The 16,550-nt window shown below is 40.3% G+C and overlaps 1 protein-coding gene across 3 annotated transcripts in view; it reads right to left on the bottom strand.

The window, feature by feature from the left end:
- Positions 1–14,341, bottom strand: part of LOC134355651 (zinc finger protein basonuclin-2-like) — a 106,491-nt gene extending 92,150 nt beyond the window's left edge. The window contains exon 1 of one of the 3 annotated variants that reach the window (XM_063065880.1): positions 13,978–14,341. Coding sequence is in view for 1 of the 3 variants with exons in the window: in XM_063065877.1 (XP_062921947.1) it covers positions 13,721–13,729 (9 nt within the window). In the remaining 2 variants the exon portion in view is untranslated. The other 2 variants (XM_063065877.1, XM_063065881.1) reach the window with 2 other exon arrangements.
- Between the last annotated feature and the right edge of the window lie 2,209 nt (positions 14,342–16,550).

The raw sequence follows: 16,550 nt of genomic DNA, 5'->3' as shown, positions 1-16,550 counted from the left end.
GTTAATGTGAACTGATAGCGAAGGCTATGCTCTCTGTAATTAAAATAGACCACAGCAAGTGTATACTAGAAACATTCTAATTGCATATTTAAAGGCTATTCAACCTGCTGAATCCATGCTGATTCCAAGCAGAGCAGTCCCAATCACTCTCATCTTATTTCCCTGTAACTCTGCATCTTTATTTTCTCTCACATGCCCTTTCTGTATTCTTTTGCAACTTACTGGGGGCAATATACAGAAGGCAACTAAGCTATCAGCACCTCTTTAGGGTTGGGGGGGCAGGGGAGCTGTAAAACCTGGAAGAAACCCACAGGGAAAACAAAGAACTCCACACAGACAGTACCAGAGATCAAGATCGCGTCTAGATCCCTGGAGCAGAGCTGAACCACAATTCTTCATGGTAGCATTATCATTTGCACAATATCAGAGGCACGTACAGTGTGTGAATAAAATCTATGTGAACCACAGCTTTAAACATCTCCGATCTCGCAACAGCTTTTAGAAACACGATACACACTGTATTCAATGGTGGAAGTGTACTACAAGAAAAATAACACAGGGATATAAAATTAACCCAGAGCATGTGGTAGCATTTTTAATTCCTACTGTAATGGTTTTGCCAACTTCAATCAACACAACCTAAAGTGCAAGTAAGGAACAAAAAAAAATAAAAGTGACCTAAAATGAGTTTATGGTTCCAACTTCTGATTGCACTTTCAAAACAAATCTTTCATGTTTTCTTTCCCTAAATGGATGTAGTAAGATCCAATGATTAAAATACTAGCATGTATCAGCTCACAGATATGTCACTCCCACTCAATAATCTCAATAATGGATTAGCTAAGCACCTATAAGAACTTGTAAGGTTAGTTTTAAAAAGTACAACTGGCAGTAAACCCTGTTATTTTATGAAATTGTGGCAACAACTTTGAACATTTTAGGGCTGGCATTGTTTTCAAAGTAATATTTGCAAACAGTTACAATGTACAAGAAAGGAATAAAAATCACAAGATAACCCCCCCCCCCCTATCAATAACAGTCCTCTACTAATACTGAACAAGTTATATAAAGACATGACAAAGATTGATTGTTGTGTGGGTCTAACCCATGGAATCCCATAAGTAATCATTAATGCCATGTGTTGCTCTAGGTGACAGGCATATAAGTGAGTGGGAAAGGGAAGTCTGCCAGTCAATGCAATTAACTTCTGCAGGAAGAAGGACATGCCCAGGCCAGACTGGAATTTTCCTCCATCAGTTGTTCAGTTACAATCCACTTCGCTCTTCACTGTCAACTTGAAAGCTTTGTATTAATTGTGTGCACCATCTCTTTTGGCGGGAACTTTAAATCAAGAAAGTTTTGTTTTCTTCAGCGGGCTCCAGTTTTTTCCCTGCTGCAGAACCAGTGCCCTCCTGGATGCAATGGAGGAGGATACAATCTGAATGGTGGGTAGATTACCAGATAAAGAGGCCTAAATCTGAACAGCACAGGCTTTTGTTTCCTCGCAGTGGCTGGTAAATCGCTGTACCAGAGGGGTTCGGGAGGACAGAACGTTGTAGGTACAGTACTGTGCAAAGGTCTTAGCACATATATACAGTATAGCTAGGGTGCCCAAGACTTATGCACGGTACTGCAGTTGTCAACACGGAGCAGAGAGGGAGTTTGTATATCTAACAGAAGCGAACGATGTTGGGAATGGTGAGGGTGGAGCACTGCGGGAGGGGGTGGGACAAGTGGCAGCAGAGGAGAAGTGCTAGGAGTGGGGGTGGGGTGGGGAGTGGCATGGGTAAAAACGCACCCAGCCGTTAGACACTAGGCAAGGGCATTTGATTCCAAACAATTGGTTTATTGATCATTACAGAATGTCGTTCTGGTGCTTCCCACTCCCTCCCCACTCGCAACCACGATTCCCCTCACTGTGCCCCCTTCCCACTCTCAGTCCACAACAGAGACCCATATCAGTATCAGGTTTATCATTAATCACAGATGTCATGATTTTTTTGTGGCAGCAGTATAAGGCAATACATAAAATTAATACAGTTCTGTGTTTAAGTCTTAGGAATCCTAGCTATATATATGTGTCTAATTCTTTTGCACAGCATTGTATTTAAAGTTCAAAGTATATTTATTATCAAAGTACATATATGTGACTATACACAACCCTGAGATTCATTTTCTTCTGGGCATAGTCAATAAATCCAACAACAATAAGAGAATCAATAAATGACCACACCAACTGGGCAGCAACCATTGTGCAAACAACAAACTGTGCAAATACAAATAATAATAATAATAATAAACAGATAAGCAATAAATACCCAAAACATGTGATAAAGTGTCCTTGAAAGTGAGTCCATAGGTTGTGGGAACAGTTGAGTGATGGGGGCAAGTGAAGTTATCTCCTCTGCTTTGAGCCTGATGATTGAGGGGTAATAACTGTTCCTGAACCCAGCGGTGTGAGTCCTGTACCTTCTTCCTGATGGCAGCAGTGAAAAGAGAGCATTACCTGGGTGGTGGGGGTCCCTTAAGATGGATGCTGCTTTCCTGCAACAACACTCCGTGTAGATGTACTCAATGGAGGGAGGGCTTTACCTGTGATGGACTGGGCCGTATCCACTATTTTTTGTAGGATTTTCCATTCAAGAGCATTGGTGTCTCCATGCTAGGTTGTGATGCAGCCAGTCAATATACTCTCCACCACACATCTGTGGAAGTTTGTCACAGTATTAGTTGTAATGCCAAATCTTCTCAAACTTCTAAGGAAATAGAGGCACTGGCATGCTCCCTTTATAATTGCACTTATGTGCTGGGCCCAGGATAGGTCTTCGGAGATGTTAACACTGAGGAAAGAGGAGGTGATCAACTTTCTTGAAAGCTTGGGTAATTTAAGCTTACGGTGAACCATCACAGAAGAATTGAGTGCTGGGACAGACTAGTTAGTGTCATATTGAATAGCAGGGCAGACTAGAAGGCCAGTGACTATCCATGCACCTGTTTCCTTAAGAGAATTGAGGGGTTCCCAACCTAGGCTGCATGGAACCCTCAGTTAATGAGAGGGGTCCATGGCATAAAAAAGGTTGGGAACTCCAGGATTAGGTCCTGATGCATAGACTTTAAGATCCCAGATAGAAATGGTGCTTTGAACAATGGATGTACACCTAAGTTGTGAAAATGGGAGTACCTGTAGTGGCTTAATGGCTAAAATATAATGGCATGGATACATTTCCTTTCAATAATCTGATGGAAATTTTATTTCTTACTTAATACGAGAAAAACATCACTTTATTGATACTGCACAGCAAGATCATAATTTTAAGCTTTACATCTTATTGTATACAACATATAGGATGACTTGTATGTATATCTTGAGTGCCTTTCTCTCCCTTGGTAGGGATATTGCAGATGCAAAGGGCTGTTAATGAATAATTTGAATTACTTATTCATGAAACATATATACCCACCCCAGTGTTTTCTGAACTTTAAACAGTACAAGTTTTGCTGTATTCAGAAATCACACAGAATTCTAATTAGTTCTTTAATAAAATGTTTCCACCATCAGCAATTTTAACAGAAAAATGCAGAAGTCATCATTGGCTATTTTGAAGCACATTAATAGTTGAAAGATTAGTTGTTGGGAAGAGTCAAATCTCTTAGAGGATATGGTTAAGTCTATTAAAAGGCAATATGAATTAACATTTCTTATGGCCATTTAGAATGATGGATTAGCTAAATCACTCATATTAATAAGTGCTAAGACGAGATATCTTAATTTACTGTATAGTACAGTAAAATATTTACAATATAAAGTTCTGGGCATACATGCAACCATTAGAACACCAAAAGCACATTTTCAAACAGTTCCAAACAATATTCATCAAAAAATTTGGACAATTTGATTCCAGAGAAGATTTTTATATTTATATTTCTTTTTAAGGAGGAGAGTATTCCACCTTTCTAGACCATACCAGCAAACAAAATAATCTTACCTATCTTTTTTCCTCATTTATTTTTTCATACAGCTGACTTCCTCCCCCCCCCCCCACACTTGTCCATTAACACCCGCTGATTTCCTCAAACACCTGTACTAATGGCAGAATAGATGTTTTTGAGACGTGGAAGGAAAGTGCAGCACCCAGGGAAACGAAAACAGTCACCGGCGAACCTGCAGACTCCATAAACTGTATAAGAGACCTAAACTGACAAGGGGTCCTAAGAACTCCAAGACAATCACTCTATCTGCAGTGTCACAGTGGTAGCCCTTTGGAATTTTAAGAGTGAATTTCACTCCAAAGATGACACGGAGAGGGCATATTTAATGAAATGTCCATTTGTGTCATGTACCTATGTATGTCATATAGAGAACCAGGTGTCAATTCCTCACTTCAATTTAATCTGATGCTGAGACAACATTCTTTGAAGAGAGCAGATTTACTGCATATGAAAAGTCAATGCTCTGCTATTCTTAGTTGTTAATAAAGAATAACTGTTAAGAAGAAAACTGTCACAGGCCAGGCAAACTGTTACAAGGAGTTAACTCATTGTGGTGAAAGGTATTAAGATTGTTAGTTAATGATTGGTCATATTGTAGAAGGGAGAAATTGTCCTCATTCCGACACAGTTCTGGTGTATTTCCTTAAATGCAAGATATACTTTGCTTCCATAGTTAAGGGTACTATGATCATTAAAGGTGACCATATGCACAAAAGAATCTGGCGTGCTCTGTCATTGGGCAGAAGGAAGGAAAGAGTGTTGACAGCCACTGTATCCAGCTAAAAACTACCTGGATGTCCTCACTCTTTTTAACTACCTGATCATTATGCAGCCAGGGCAACCTAATGGGAAAAAAATCTCCAACATTATATTTACTGTTTAGTCATGGATAAATTCAAATGTAAATAAAGTTGCCAGACTTTAAAAAAAAGAACAAAATGATGCCCAAATTCCATAACAATAGACCCCAGAATGCAGGAGCCTCATTCAGATAATGTCTGTATACCATCTGGACTGGCTGCTCTTGGCCATGTTGTAACAATTTTAAAGTAATCACCATACAGACCAGACACAAAGTTCCATAAAGAATGACTAAAAGTCTTGCCTTTTTATGATTTCTAACAATAGAGACATTCAATCCATCATAATGTATGTAACTCTTCTCAGTGTTTACGCAAGTTTCCATTTCACTGCAGATACTTGGAGAATGAATAGAGTTCCATAAGCAAAGCTGTCTACATAACAAACTTCAAAAGAAAAGATGGGCAAACTGAAATATTTAACCCTTTTAAACAACTAATACACTTAAGTATACTATAAATCTCTGACTCTGGTATGGAATGTCATGCACCTTCACTTCTGAGATGGTTCTTTGTCAGGAACATGTCAGGAGTTGCACGGTCTCTGTAGCTTTACACTGCATATTTCACCCAGTCTACTGGTGAGGATCCCATGCCTCTTTGTGCAGTACCTTATCATAATCAATTTCAGTTGCCGGAGAAAGACAGTAATTCTCTTGCACTTCACTAGTTCACAGGAGACGTAGTTAAGCCATAAACGTGGATAAAAGAGCAAATGGTACCGAGATTGAGTCGCTTTAGAATTGAGATGATTGCATGATGACCTTCAGTTGCAGCACTGAGGTGATCGTTACCCCAGTTGGAGTAGTTGAATGTCTTAGACGGGCAGCTCCAAACTTGAGCCCCTGTGAAGACCAGCCACTCATTTAAACTCATTGATGGGACCTCAGAGAAGTACCCCTGCCACTGGTGAGAACTCAACGGTGATAATTTACTCACTCATTTTCTACTGGATTTGGTGCCTCTGGCTACACCACTGTAGAGGCAGTTTTTCAGTACTGATTAATTCATGAATGAAGCATTAAACTCTAGCACTTTTGTGGTCCGTTGGGACTGAAATTCTAAAAAAAAATGCAGTTCATACAATTTTGAAAATTCATTCCAGACCCTCCATGCGTGTGACGCACATATGATTGGAGATGCTCAGATGTGTGGGGTGATGACAAGTGTTTGTGCAATGGAGGCCTGCGAACAGCATGGCTCCATCACACAGGAACACCCCCAACTAGAAAGTTGAGGCCTGCGTTAGCATTAATTGGAGAGTTCCAGCTGTACACCGATCTGCTGGCAGAAAGATCCTCTAAGTATTTTGTGTGGCATTCATTTCTCCCATTTGCTGTTGATGTCATGATGGCCCCCATTTATGTCCTTCTCGTCACAGGTTCCAGCCCAGCTGCTCATATTACCATTCCCCTCATCAACTTTCTTTCCTCCCATTGTGACATCTCTTGACCTTGTCCCCATGAACTACTTATGTTGACCCAGTCCTTGTCATCTTCTTACAGTCATTGCTCAGACCCAGTGGTATGTGGCTCACCTGATTTCTGTGCTTTTCTTTGTAAATTTCTTAAAGAGCTTGACGGATGCAGAGACGGTGTTTATGGAGAGGAATCTATGACTAGGCAAAGAAATTTAAAATAAGAGCAAAGTTGTTTTGGACTGAGATGAGGGACAATGTTTGGGGCTACCAGTGCAGAGTTTCCACGTTCTCCCTATAACTCAGTTTCCCTAGGCCCTCTGCTTTTCCTTCTGCATGCCAATAACCTACTGGTTGGCAGGTTAATTAAACACTAAAAGTTTAATAAGTAGGTGGAAGAAGCAGAAGAGAACCTTCTGAGAAAGAATAGGTTACTGTTAAGTAAGTAGAGGCAGCCGGTGCAGACTGCACTGGGCCAACATGGTAGTGTTAGTGGTTAGCACAATGCTTTACAGTAAAGGCAAGCCGGGTTCAATTTCCTCCGCTACCTGTAAGGCGTTTGTGCCTTCCCCCCCGTGACCGCATGTGATTCTTCTAGGTGCTCCTGTTTCCTTACACAGTCCAAAGATATACCAGCTGGTAGGATAATTGATCATTGTGAATTGTCCTGTGATTAAGCTAGGATTAAGTTGGGGGATTACTCGGTGGCGTGACTCAAAGTGCTGGAAGGGCCTATTCCGCGCCTTATATCAATAAAATAAAAATAAAAATCAACTGGCCTCCTCTCCATATTATTAAAAAACACAAGAACAAATTTCTTCACTCAGAGTGGTGAATCTTTGGAATTCTCTACCCTGGAGGCACTGGAGACTTGGATGTTGTGTTCATTCAAGGCACTGATCAATAGATGTCCAGACAGTAAGGGAATCACGAGACATTGGCACAGCGTAGAAAAATGGAGTTAAGGGAGTAGATCAGCCGTGATCTTAAAGAACAGCACAGCAGGCTTGAAGGGCCCAAAGGCCTACTTCTATATCTTCTTACACTTAACCAGAGAAGAAAGCTCTCTCTGCACATGCCCAATTCAAGGCCAAATCTGTCACTCAGAATGCCTTGAATATTCATGACAGGGCACTGTATGCCAGAAAGGAACCAGCTTCCATGCTGTGTGCCTTTAACATGACTTTCAAGCCGACAGAGAATTCCTGGGCCACTTTGCCTTGGGGTAGGTTAAATGGGGTGTGCCCATGTGGGAGAGTGTGTGCACATTATATAAGGCAAACAGAAATGTGACTTATAAACATGGGCTGCTCTGCAGATGCTGGAAATCCAAAGCAACACACACAAAATGCTGGAGGAACTCAGCAGGTCAAGCAACATCTATGGAATCGAATAAACAGTCGACGATTCAGGCCAAGACCCTTTATCAGGACCGGATAGGAAGGGGAAAGACACCAGAATAAAAAGGTTGGGAAAGGGGAAGGAGGATAGCTAGAAGCTGATAGGTGAAGCTGGGAGGGTAGGAAAGGTAAAGGCCTGGAGAGGAAGGAATCGAAGAGGACAGGATAGGAGAGTGGAGAAAGAGAAGGCGGAGGGGACCTAGTATCTTGTTTTGATTTCGCTTTGCAGATTTAAGTATTCACATATTATCAGACACCAGCTAGATAAATACAAACTAACAGGATTCTAATACAATGCCAGCACTCGATAGAAGGAAAGATGTAATAGTTAATACAGAGGAGCTGTTTTCACGCTTGGAATGAGAGTCATGATGTTCCACCTCCACTCCGGGCCACTTTGAATGCATGGGCAAGTTTCCATTACTGACCTACCTCTCAGATTGGTTGCCAACTTTGCCTGGAGTTTTCGTTAGACGTGAAGTGTCTCTTCCAACTGCCATACCCATCATCGTATGTACTGCCCATTGCATTTTATATATAAAAATATTGGAAAATCTTCAATAAAAATTTTATTTCAAACTTTTAACGATGTTTTCCTTGTTTTTTTTTTTAAACAGCAATGCCCAAAAGATTAATCCTCAATGAATCTGGTGCAAACCTAGAGGGTTGGCAGCCCTGTCCAAGTATCAATAAATCAGTAGGGAACAAGGCTTACTGGCTGCTGCTGATGAACAGAAGCCAGGAACCATACAGCCTGAAGAAAGAGTATTTATCAAAGATTGAGCGGTTGTCTGGAATATCTTCAGCCTGGCCCTGATCTACAGCTGCCCTGACACCAGCTATTGGATCAGAGTTCTTCAAGTGCCTTGGCACTAGGGGCAGAGATAAGTTGACTTAAAAATAGAGAATGCCAGGAAATTCAGGGTGTGCACTGAGGTGAGTCTAGATGTGGCCTTTTCACCATGCCTAAGGATTGCCACAATGAACGATCCCTCCCACTCTTGAACCTATAGACCTACCGAGGCAATACAAAGGAATTTCAATATATTCACACTCACTGCAAAAACAGGAGATGAATAACATTATGACCAATGTTACTGAAGTGTTGCCACATCCCAGCCAATATTGCAAACACATTTTACAACAATTATTGCATCATTTCCCATTATATTGATTGATGTATTTGTGCTTTTAGAACAAGATAGTTCTCAAGAGGAAACCTTAAGTGCACGTAATGGGTTTGAACTGCTTACACTGTAAACATATATCCAATTTTAAATTTAAATATGTGCTGCAAAAATTAAATTTGGAGTACAGTTTGTAATACAAAGCAAACTATATGTATACTATGAAATATCAGTGCAGGGATGAGAAACTCTTTCAGATACATAAAAGTAATGACTAATAAATAGAACATAATAACTCCAGTAGTTAGTGGTAATTTAAAAAAAAATACACTTCAGCTTTGTAAACACTTGATAACAACTGGAAGAAACCTTGGCCTTGGCTTATAAACTGCTTAAAAATACTGTAGCAACTTGACATCTAAACCACTGCATTGTACAGACATTCACCTGCCGCATGTTCTTTTTTTAAAAAATGGAAGGCCAGAGAGGTTAGAGTGGCCAATTAATTTTCTGCAATAGATTTTCAGATTAAAGAAGCTGGGTTCCAAACACAAGCAATGTGTTACAATTTTCAGCATTCCACAAATTTGGGATAATTTTGATGGCAACCTCAACTCACATAGTAACAGTAAGTGAGTTTAAAGGGTGTAAATTGGGATGTGAAGAACTTCATCAAAAGTTAATGCTTTCATCTAAAGCTCTGTTAAAAGAGTTTTTTTTTTGTATATTAATCCCAGTTAGGGAGATCACTCATTTGGTATTAAATGGCAAGTCAAATCATAAACACAACAAAGTCTGCAGATGCTGGAAATTCAAAGCAACACATACAAAATGACGGAGGAACTCAGCAGGCCCGGCAGCATCCATGGAAAAGAATGGATAGCCGACATTTCAGGCTGAGACAATTCTTCAGATGGTTAGTTATTTTAACTTTCTTTGCAATAGCTTTGGAATACACACTTACATAAAATTTGGTACAATGGCAGGAAACTAAGTATTCAGAGTAAATTCAAACTCTGAAAATTGAAATTCACAGCAAAAAAAATATTCAAACCACAAATCTGACATTACTCAGTATTAAGGAAACATGTAAAACAAGCACTTATAGAATAGTTAGTCAATTCCCCCTCCCCATGATTGAGTTATTAAAAACAAAGGGTATAATCTTAAATTCTGAGTTAGGAGATTAAAGGGTATATTAAGGATAAGTTTTCGCTCCACATGGTTTATTTCTGGAACATTCTTTCAGAAGAGGTCGTGGAATCAGATACAAATACTATGTTTAAAATGCATTTCATAAACACATAACTAAGCAAAGCAAAGAAGGACATGGTCTTAATGCAAGCAAATGCGATGAGAATAGAAGGGGTTGAATGTGGTGGGCCGAAGGGCCTGTTTCTCTTCTGACTATGCCAATGAAAAACAGGCATAACATCTATTGTATCTGGTTTTAACATACTTTATATCAGCTCCTGTTATGCATAAAAAGTTTGCAGGAATTCACTGGAGCACTGGTAGGCACAGTTTACACCTCTGATCTAGCTTAAACCTCTAACCAATTCAGAGACACAAATGTCTTTGAACAGAAAACTACCAGATACTACATGACGTGTGCTTGTGCGGCCTCAAGTCATTGCAGGTCACAGAACCTAAGCTGAGATACTGAATCAAAAAGGCCACAGTGTGACTGGTTAAAGGAATGGAAGAAACATCACCAAGATGTTGTTAAAAAAAAATCACTGTAGTGTAACCACATCTATAAGGCAGGTTTGAGGAGATTTATGGGTGTGCTGGGTCTTTATGTTTCTAACACTGCAGTCAAAATGTGCTCTATTACATTGCCCATATTACCTTAAGTACAAAATCACCTTAAAGAATACCTAATGGAACCAGCTTGGGTAGATGGAGAGTTAAAATATCTGGAAATATTTGGAGGTATACGTTCATAAGCCACCACAAGAATTATTACGTGCATTTCCTCAACCCACTATACATTCTTGAGAGTGCAGACATTATTTCTTCTCATTCCTATTTAGGCTAAGTTCATCTAGGTAAAAATTCATTCATTTATTGACTCTGGTTTTAAGGAAGTTTTATGTCGATACATTTGACTGTTACTGCCTTGAGTTATAACTGGAGCAAGGTACCCCAGTTGATAAAAGTTAAATCAACGTTACAAAACAAGGGAACATAACTTTTCCTCAGATATATACACATCAAACTTTACCATGCATTATGTGATTTGCTACGGTAAATATTGGCCTGGGGTACACAGCCAAGGAAATCTAGGTCACTGACAAGAACAATCAGGGTGGCTACTTTACAAAGGCGGTCATATGGTCTTGAGAGTAACAAGAAGAATCAAACAGGCAAGGAAACCTGTAAATGCACATTTGATGATTACTTTAAGAAATAATCTTCAAGGTTAGGATTAGACGTTCAAAATAAATTATCAATTTTCCCATAACAAGTGTTATCCCAATAGACAAGGAATACAATTGATTTATGAATTACATCCTATATTCTAAAATTTTAAATCAATTTATTATTCCTTTATTTAATGCATTCATTATAAAATATGGAATTGTAGTCAATGGATGTAGGCTCATAATCATATAATTTTAAAGTATTTCAAAATCATGTTTTTCCTCTTCTTGTGATACTATGTCCCTTCACTAAGACGATATATAAATTACCAAGTGTTTTTTTTTCCCACTTATCTGAATAATCCTCAAATTGCAAAGAGTTTGTGCCTGAAAGTGAGACCTACAGGGAAATTCAACTGATGCTAAATTATGTGTAGCATGCTGGGAGTGCTCTCTATTTAGTTTCATATGTATTCACTTTCTTGTACAGAATTTTGCTTCTTGTTACTGAATTTCAATTTCAGTGCAAACGTCACTTTTGTAGATAATTGGCTTTTTATTCACAGCTCATGTTTAAAACTACACAAAATATTCTATCCTTTCTTAAAGCCCATGATCCTTTTTAAAGTAACTTTGATCATGGTTCAAACTACAGTCTATAGCCAGCCTCAATCATCAGCTACCCTGTTAGCCTTTACTTTTCAGCTATTTAGCAGTTAATACACTAGATAAAGCATAATGGGGTTTGAGGAAATCAGATAGACGTGAGGAAGCATTTTATTTGTAGTCCATTAAAATGAGTGTGATAAAGGGCATTTTGGAATCATGATTTCAACAAAAAGTCATTTTCTGGCATTAAAGATTTTCAACATTTGAGAAAATATTCTATCGAGAAAGAATAGCATCCTAATTGTTTTATTGAGTTTTGAAATGATACAAGTTTATAAATGTGAAATTTCTTGCTATTTAATCCATGTTACTGCAGTCTATGTAAGGGAGTATTCTAACAGACTGCTCCAGTTTCATCATTTTCTAACATGCTAATTGGCAAGTATGCAGTAAAGAGATACCAGTATAGAAGCCTACAGAAATACACTCCACAATGTATTAAAGGGATTAACTGAGAGCAACTCTCGCCATCAATTTCTGCAAAAATGCCTGGGTATAAAGTAGACAATATCATTTAATAAGATTCAGCCACGGGGCTTCTTACACCTAAACTTTCGAAAACAAATTCACATCTGTAATAGCATGTTTTGGCCTAGCTGAGATCCATTTATTTAAGTAAGACCGTAAAACTATGCATATTAAATTAAATAAGGACCTGCAGGTAGAACAGATGCAACTGTTTTGACTGAACAGATGGCGGTTCAAAGTTGCGCGTAAAAAAGGTTTAACACTTTTAGCTCGACCTGCATTTTTTTCATAACTAAAAAGGCAAGGCGACTTTTAAGAGGTTTTTTTTCCCCTCAACGCAATTAAAACTTGAGCTGCCAGCCAAAAGTTAATCTCTCTGAATCCAACACCTTAAGCGCGTAACGACAGTTAAGCGTGGAGTCGGACTGGTTAATCTGCGGTATTTTATTGGAGTTAATGGTTATGATTCTGAAAGGAAACCTTTACCCGATCACGAGATGGAGGGAAAATGGCGATAACTATCAAAAGGAGCAAATAAATGTTCAAGGCACGTGATGGAAGTCTTAAATAACCCCACACTATCAAACCCACTGTGCATCCTATAGAAGTGGCAACGTGCAAATCAGCAAGTTGTCACCTGCGTTTTGTACAGTAGCGTGTTGCTGCCACTATAAAGGTTTAAAAGCAACTGCCTAGTAAGAGGCAATCACACTGTGGCAGCGCTGTGGTCACAATGAAGAGTAGTAAATGGGAAAAACATGTTACTACACAGCACATCAGAAAGTTAGCTGGGAGCTATGTGCTGATTAATATCAGATCCCTCTTCCCAGACTCTTGATGATCTTGTCACATCTGGCTGACAAATCCTTACAAGCTCATCCAAAGCCAGAAACAGCGCTTCGTGCTGCAGGACAGGCTCACGGTTAACAGCAGCAAGCGTATTCTGATGCGCTATCATGAAACTAATGAAGCTGGCTGCTCCGGCAAGCCGCGAAAAAAAATACACATACACAAAGAAACAACATCTTGCCCCAAAGGCCTTCCGCACATATGAAGGCAGGACAAACAGTTAACTTGCTACGTTTGAGCAGAGACACACAGCCCCAAAGAAAACCCTGTACTGGTACATAATACCAACCCAAAGTCTACACCGATTCCAATTGCTGACTTATTAGCAACAATTATTATCTTTGCATTTTAATTAAGCAGGCAATTCACTTCACACGCGCACACACAGCGGGCTCCCCTACCCAGACAGCTAATATTTAATGGTCAGCCGTCCTATTTAAGTTATCTTCGGCAAGAATCAATTTAACGTAATGTTCTTTTCGAAAGCTAGCAAGCACTTCGCCCGCAACTTCCAGTGCTCCCCGGCGCTGTTACAACCCACTTCTCACAAACAGAGTTCCAGCAGATTACTTACCTCCGACATTGTCAGCGACGATCAATCCCCTCACCTACCAAGCAGTTTCCCATACCGCGCTGATTTAAAGAGATTTGCATCAGTTCTGCCGGTCTGTACAAGTAGCCAGCGACGTGTCCTTCTGGTGTCTCAACCTCAGTTTTGTTTCTTTTTCCCCCCTCTCCGATACCTCACGGGATGGAATGAGATCCTCCCACTCGGTACACTCTGGAGTTGGGAGGCAGGATCTCCTGCTCACCTCCAGAACAAACTCTCACCTCTCTGCCCCAGCCTGGCGTGTTCTGAGCATGTCCCTCGAGTCGTAGGGCAGTCCCTCTGCAGCTGCCTGAAACGGGGCATGACACTCATCTTTCACAGAGATTTGATCAAAAAGAATCGCAGAGGCTCTTGGCTGCCTCGACATCCCACGAAATCCAGTCAGAACAAATTGTACCTCAGCTCTGTCTGCAGAATGACATATCAATGTAGCTATTTTCTGCTTTCTTTTTCAGAGAAACTGGCCCGTCCGCTGAAGCAGATACACACTCAATTTAGTTTGCAATCTGCCGCCAACGTTGAAAGAACTTTTTTTTACGTAATGTGCCTTTTTTTCATTAATTAGGATGTCTTAAGGAAAAGAAGTTTAATACTTAAAAAGCACAAACGCAAGAAGGAAAACTACTCTTCTCTCTATATATGAGAAATTCTCATCAGCCGCTCACTGAATTATGTAAAGTACATTTGATGTACTCCAAGGATTAGCGGATCCTTTCTGTGTTGACTGGGCACAGTGAAATATTTACAGCCCATTTGTGACTCAGGTGAACGTTTTAATGAGCATTAATGTCAACCTCAATGCAACGATGGTCACCAGCAGAAAGTCTGCATAGCGCCCACCTCAACAACTATTTCAGTTTTACTGACCTGGCTGAGCATGTCAGAGGGGGAAAAAAAATCCTGACAGTTCTGTGCAAATACTTCTCTGTTCAGACTACTGTATCAAATAGCAAAACGGTCAGTTACTTTTGGCTTTGGGAAAACCATGCCAAGAGAGCGCACACTAAGCAGGAGACTTTCGCAGATGTTTTGTTTGCAGACCGTAACCATTCCTAGATCTAATCTGGTAGTTAGGTGAAAGGGCAATGGAAAGGAAGGACTCTTCATTTGAAGTTTCAGAATTACAACGCTTTTTCATTGTCCGGTGAGTTAATCTCTGGCATTTTAAGGGCAGTCCGTGTGAACACCTCGGCTCGCTCACAGCGTGGGAGACACCTTCAGTCAAAGCTCCTTTAATTCAACCAGATCGCCAAGAAATGAGCAGTCTCAAGCAAGAGAAGATCTGGGAATCTGAGCAAATGCTGGAGGAACTCAGCAGGCCAGGCAGCATCGACTGAAAAAAGTGCAGTCGACCCCTCGGCAGGACAAGAAAGACGCAGTCTTACAATTCTGGGGTAAATTTCAGATTTGCTGTTATATTGTGGGCAGGAGTAGTTCCCTTACCCAAGGGAGGATATGCTTACATTACAAAGGAGTACTGCAGAGGTTCACCATCCTTGTTCCTGAGATGGCATTGAAGAAGAGATTAACCAGACTGGGATAAATAATACATCTAGAATTTGGATTTTTGAAGCATGACAGTTGATCTCATTAAAGCATGACTTGATAGGGATAATTTGGAGTGTCTAGAGCTATGAGTCAAGGCCTCAAAATAAGGGAATATAATAATCTCTTACTAACTCCTCTTTCAGTTAGTCCTGACAACGTTGACTGTACCTCTTCCTATAGATGTTGCCTGGCCTGCTACGTTCACCAGTATTTTTTATGTGTTGCTCAAAATAAGGGATTGGGCTTTCAGAAAAGAGATGAAAAGAAACATTTTTAGCCAATAATTGGTAAATATCTGGAAGTTCCCAAACCAAAAAGCTTAGTTGTTGAATTCAAAATAAACAGACTGTTGAATTGTAAGAGGATCAAGTGATATGGGGTTCATATGGGAAAGTAGTACAGGATCAGAGATTATTTTACTAAATAGCAGAGTAGGTAAGGGGCTGAATAGCCTACCCCTGCTTCATATGGCAACAAATTAAAGTAATTAGGAAATACTGAAACCTTAACACACACAACAATATGACAGTGAGAAGACAAGCTGATTTCTGATTGCATTACTGGAAGGATAAATTAAATGTCGGCTCTCCGTTGAGTGAGGTTGACCATGAATGTTGTGTCCTAGCTGTCTAGCCAGGACAGAAAGATTTGGAGGGAAAGCTGTTGCCTATGCAGCAGCACCACCCCCCCCCCCCCACTCAACTGATGAATTCAATGACACGGCAGAGGCAGGACTCCAGCTCCGGAATTTTCCTCAGGGTTTACCCCCGAAGCCTTTCCCATGAGTGGATGTAGCCACAAGGCAGTGGAGGCTTGAGGTCCAAGATTTCCTTCTTCTAGGTGGGCTGCCAACCACAGCTGGCAAGCCCCATGTGCCCAAAGCAACTGGTTTTAAGGCACCAGTAACCCACCTTTGCCCCTTCTCCTGTCAGTAGAAACGGTTCCACCGGGCTTAGTAGCTAAACCACACATAAAGGCCAGGAGATGGACTTGGTTGTCAGAGGCTATCTCAGATGCACGCTGTTGGGAGCCGCTACGAGTCCCTGCTATGTCAACCTTAAGGAACCATGTATATAAATATAAAAGGAACACTTTCAGTACGCTGGATGAACTCAGCATGTCGGGCAGCATCAGTCAGAAATGATGAGTCGACGTTTCGGGCCAGAACCCTTCGTCAGGACTGAAGAATGAAAGATGGGGAAGGATTTGAAGAATACTTGTAGCGTCAGTTGATAGACCAGTAATT

Source organism: Mobula hypostoma, chromosome 13 (assembly GCF_963921235.1).
Source record: "Mobula hypostoma chromosome 13, sMobHyp1.1, whole genome shotgun sequence".
NCBI lineage: Eukaryota > Metazoa > Chordata > Chondrichthyes > Myliobatiformes > Myliobatidae > Mobula > Mobula hypostoma.
This window is presented reverse-complemented; position numbering and strand designations above follow the sequence as displayed.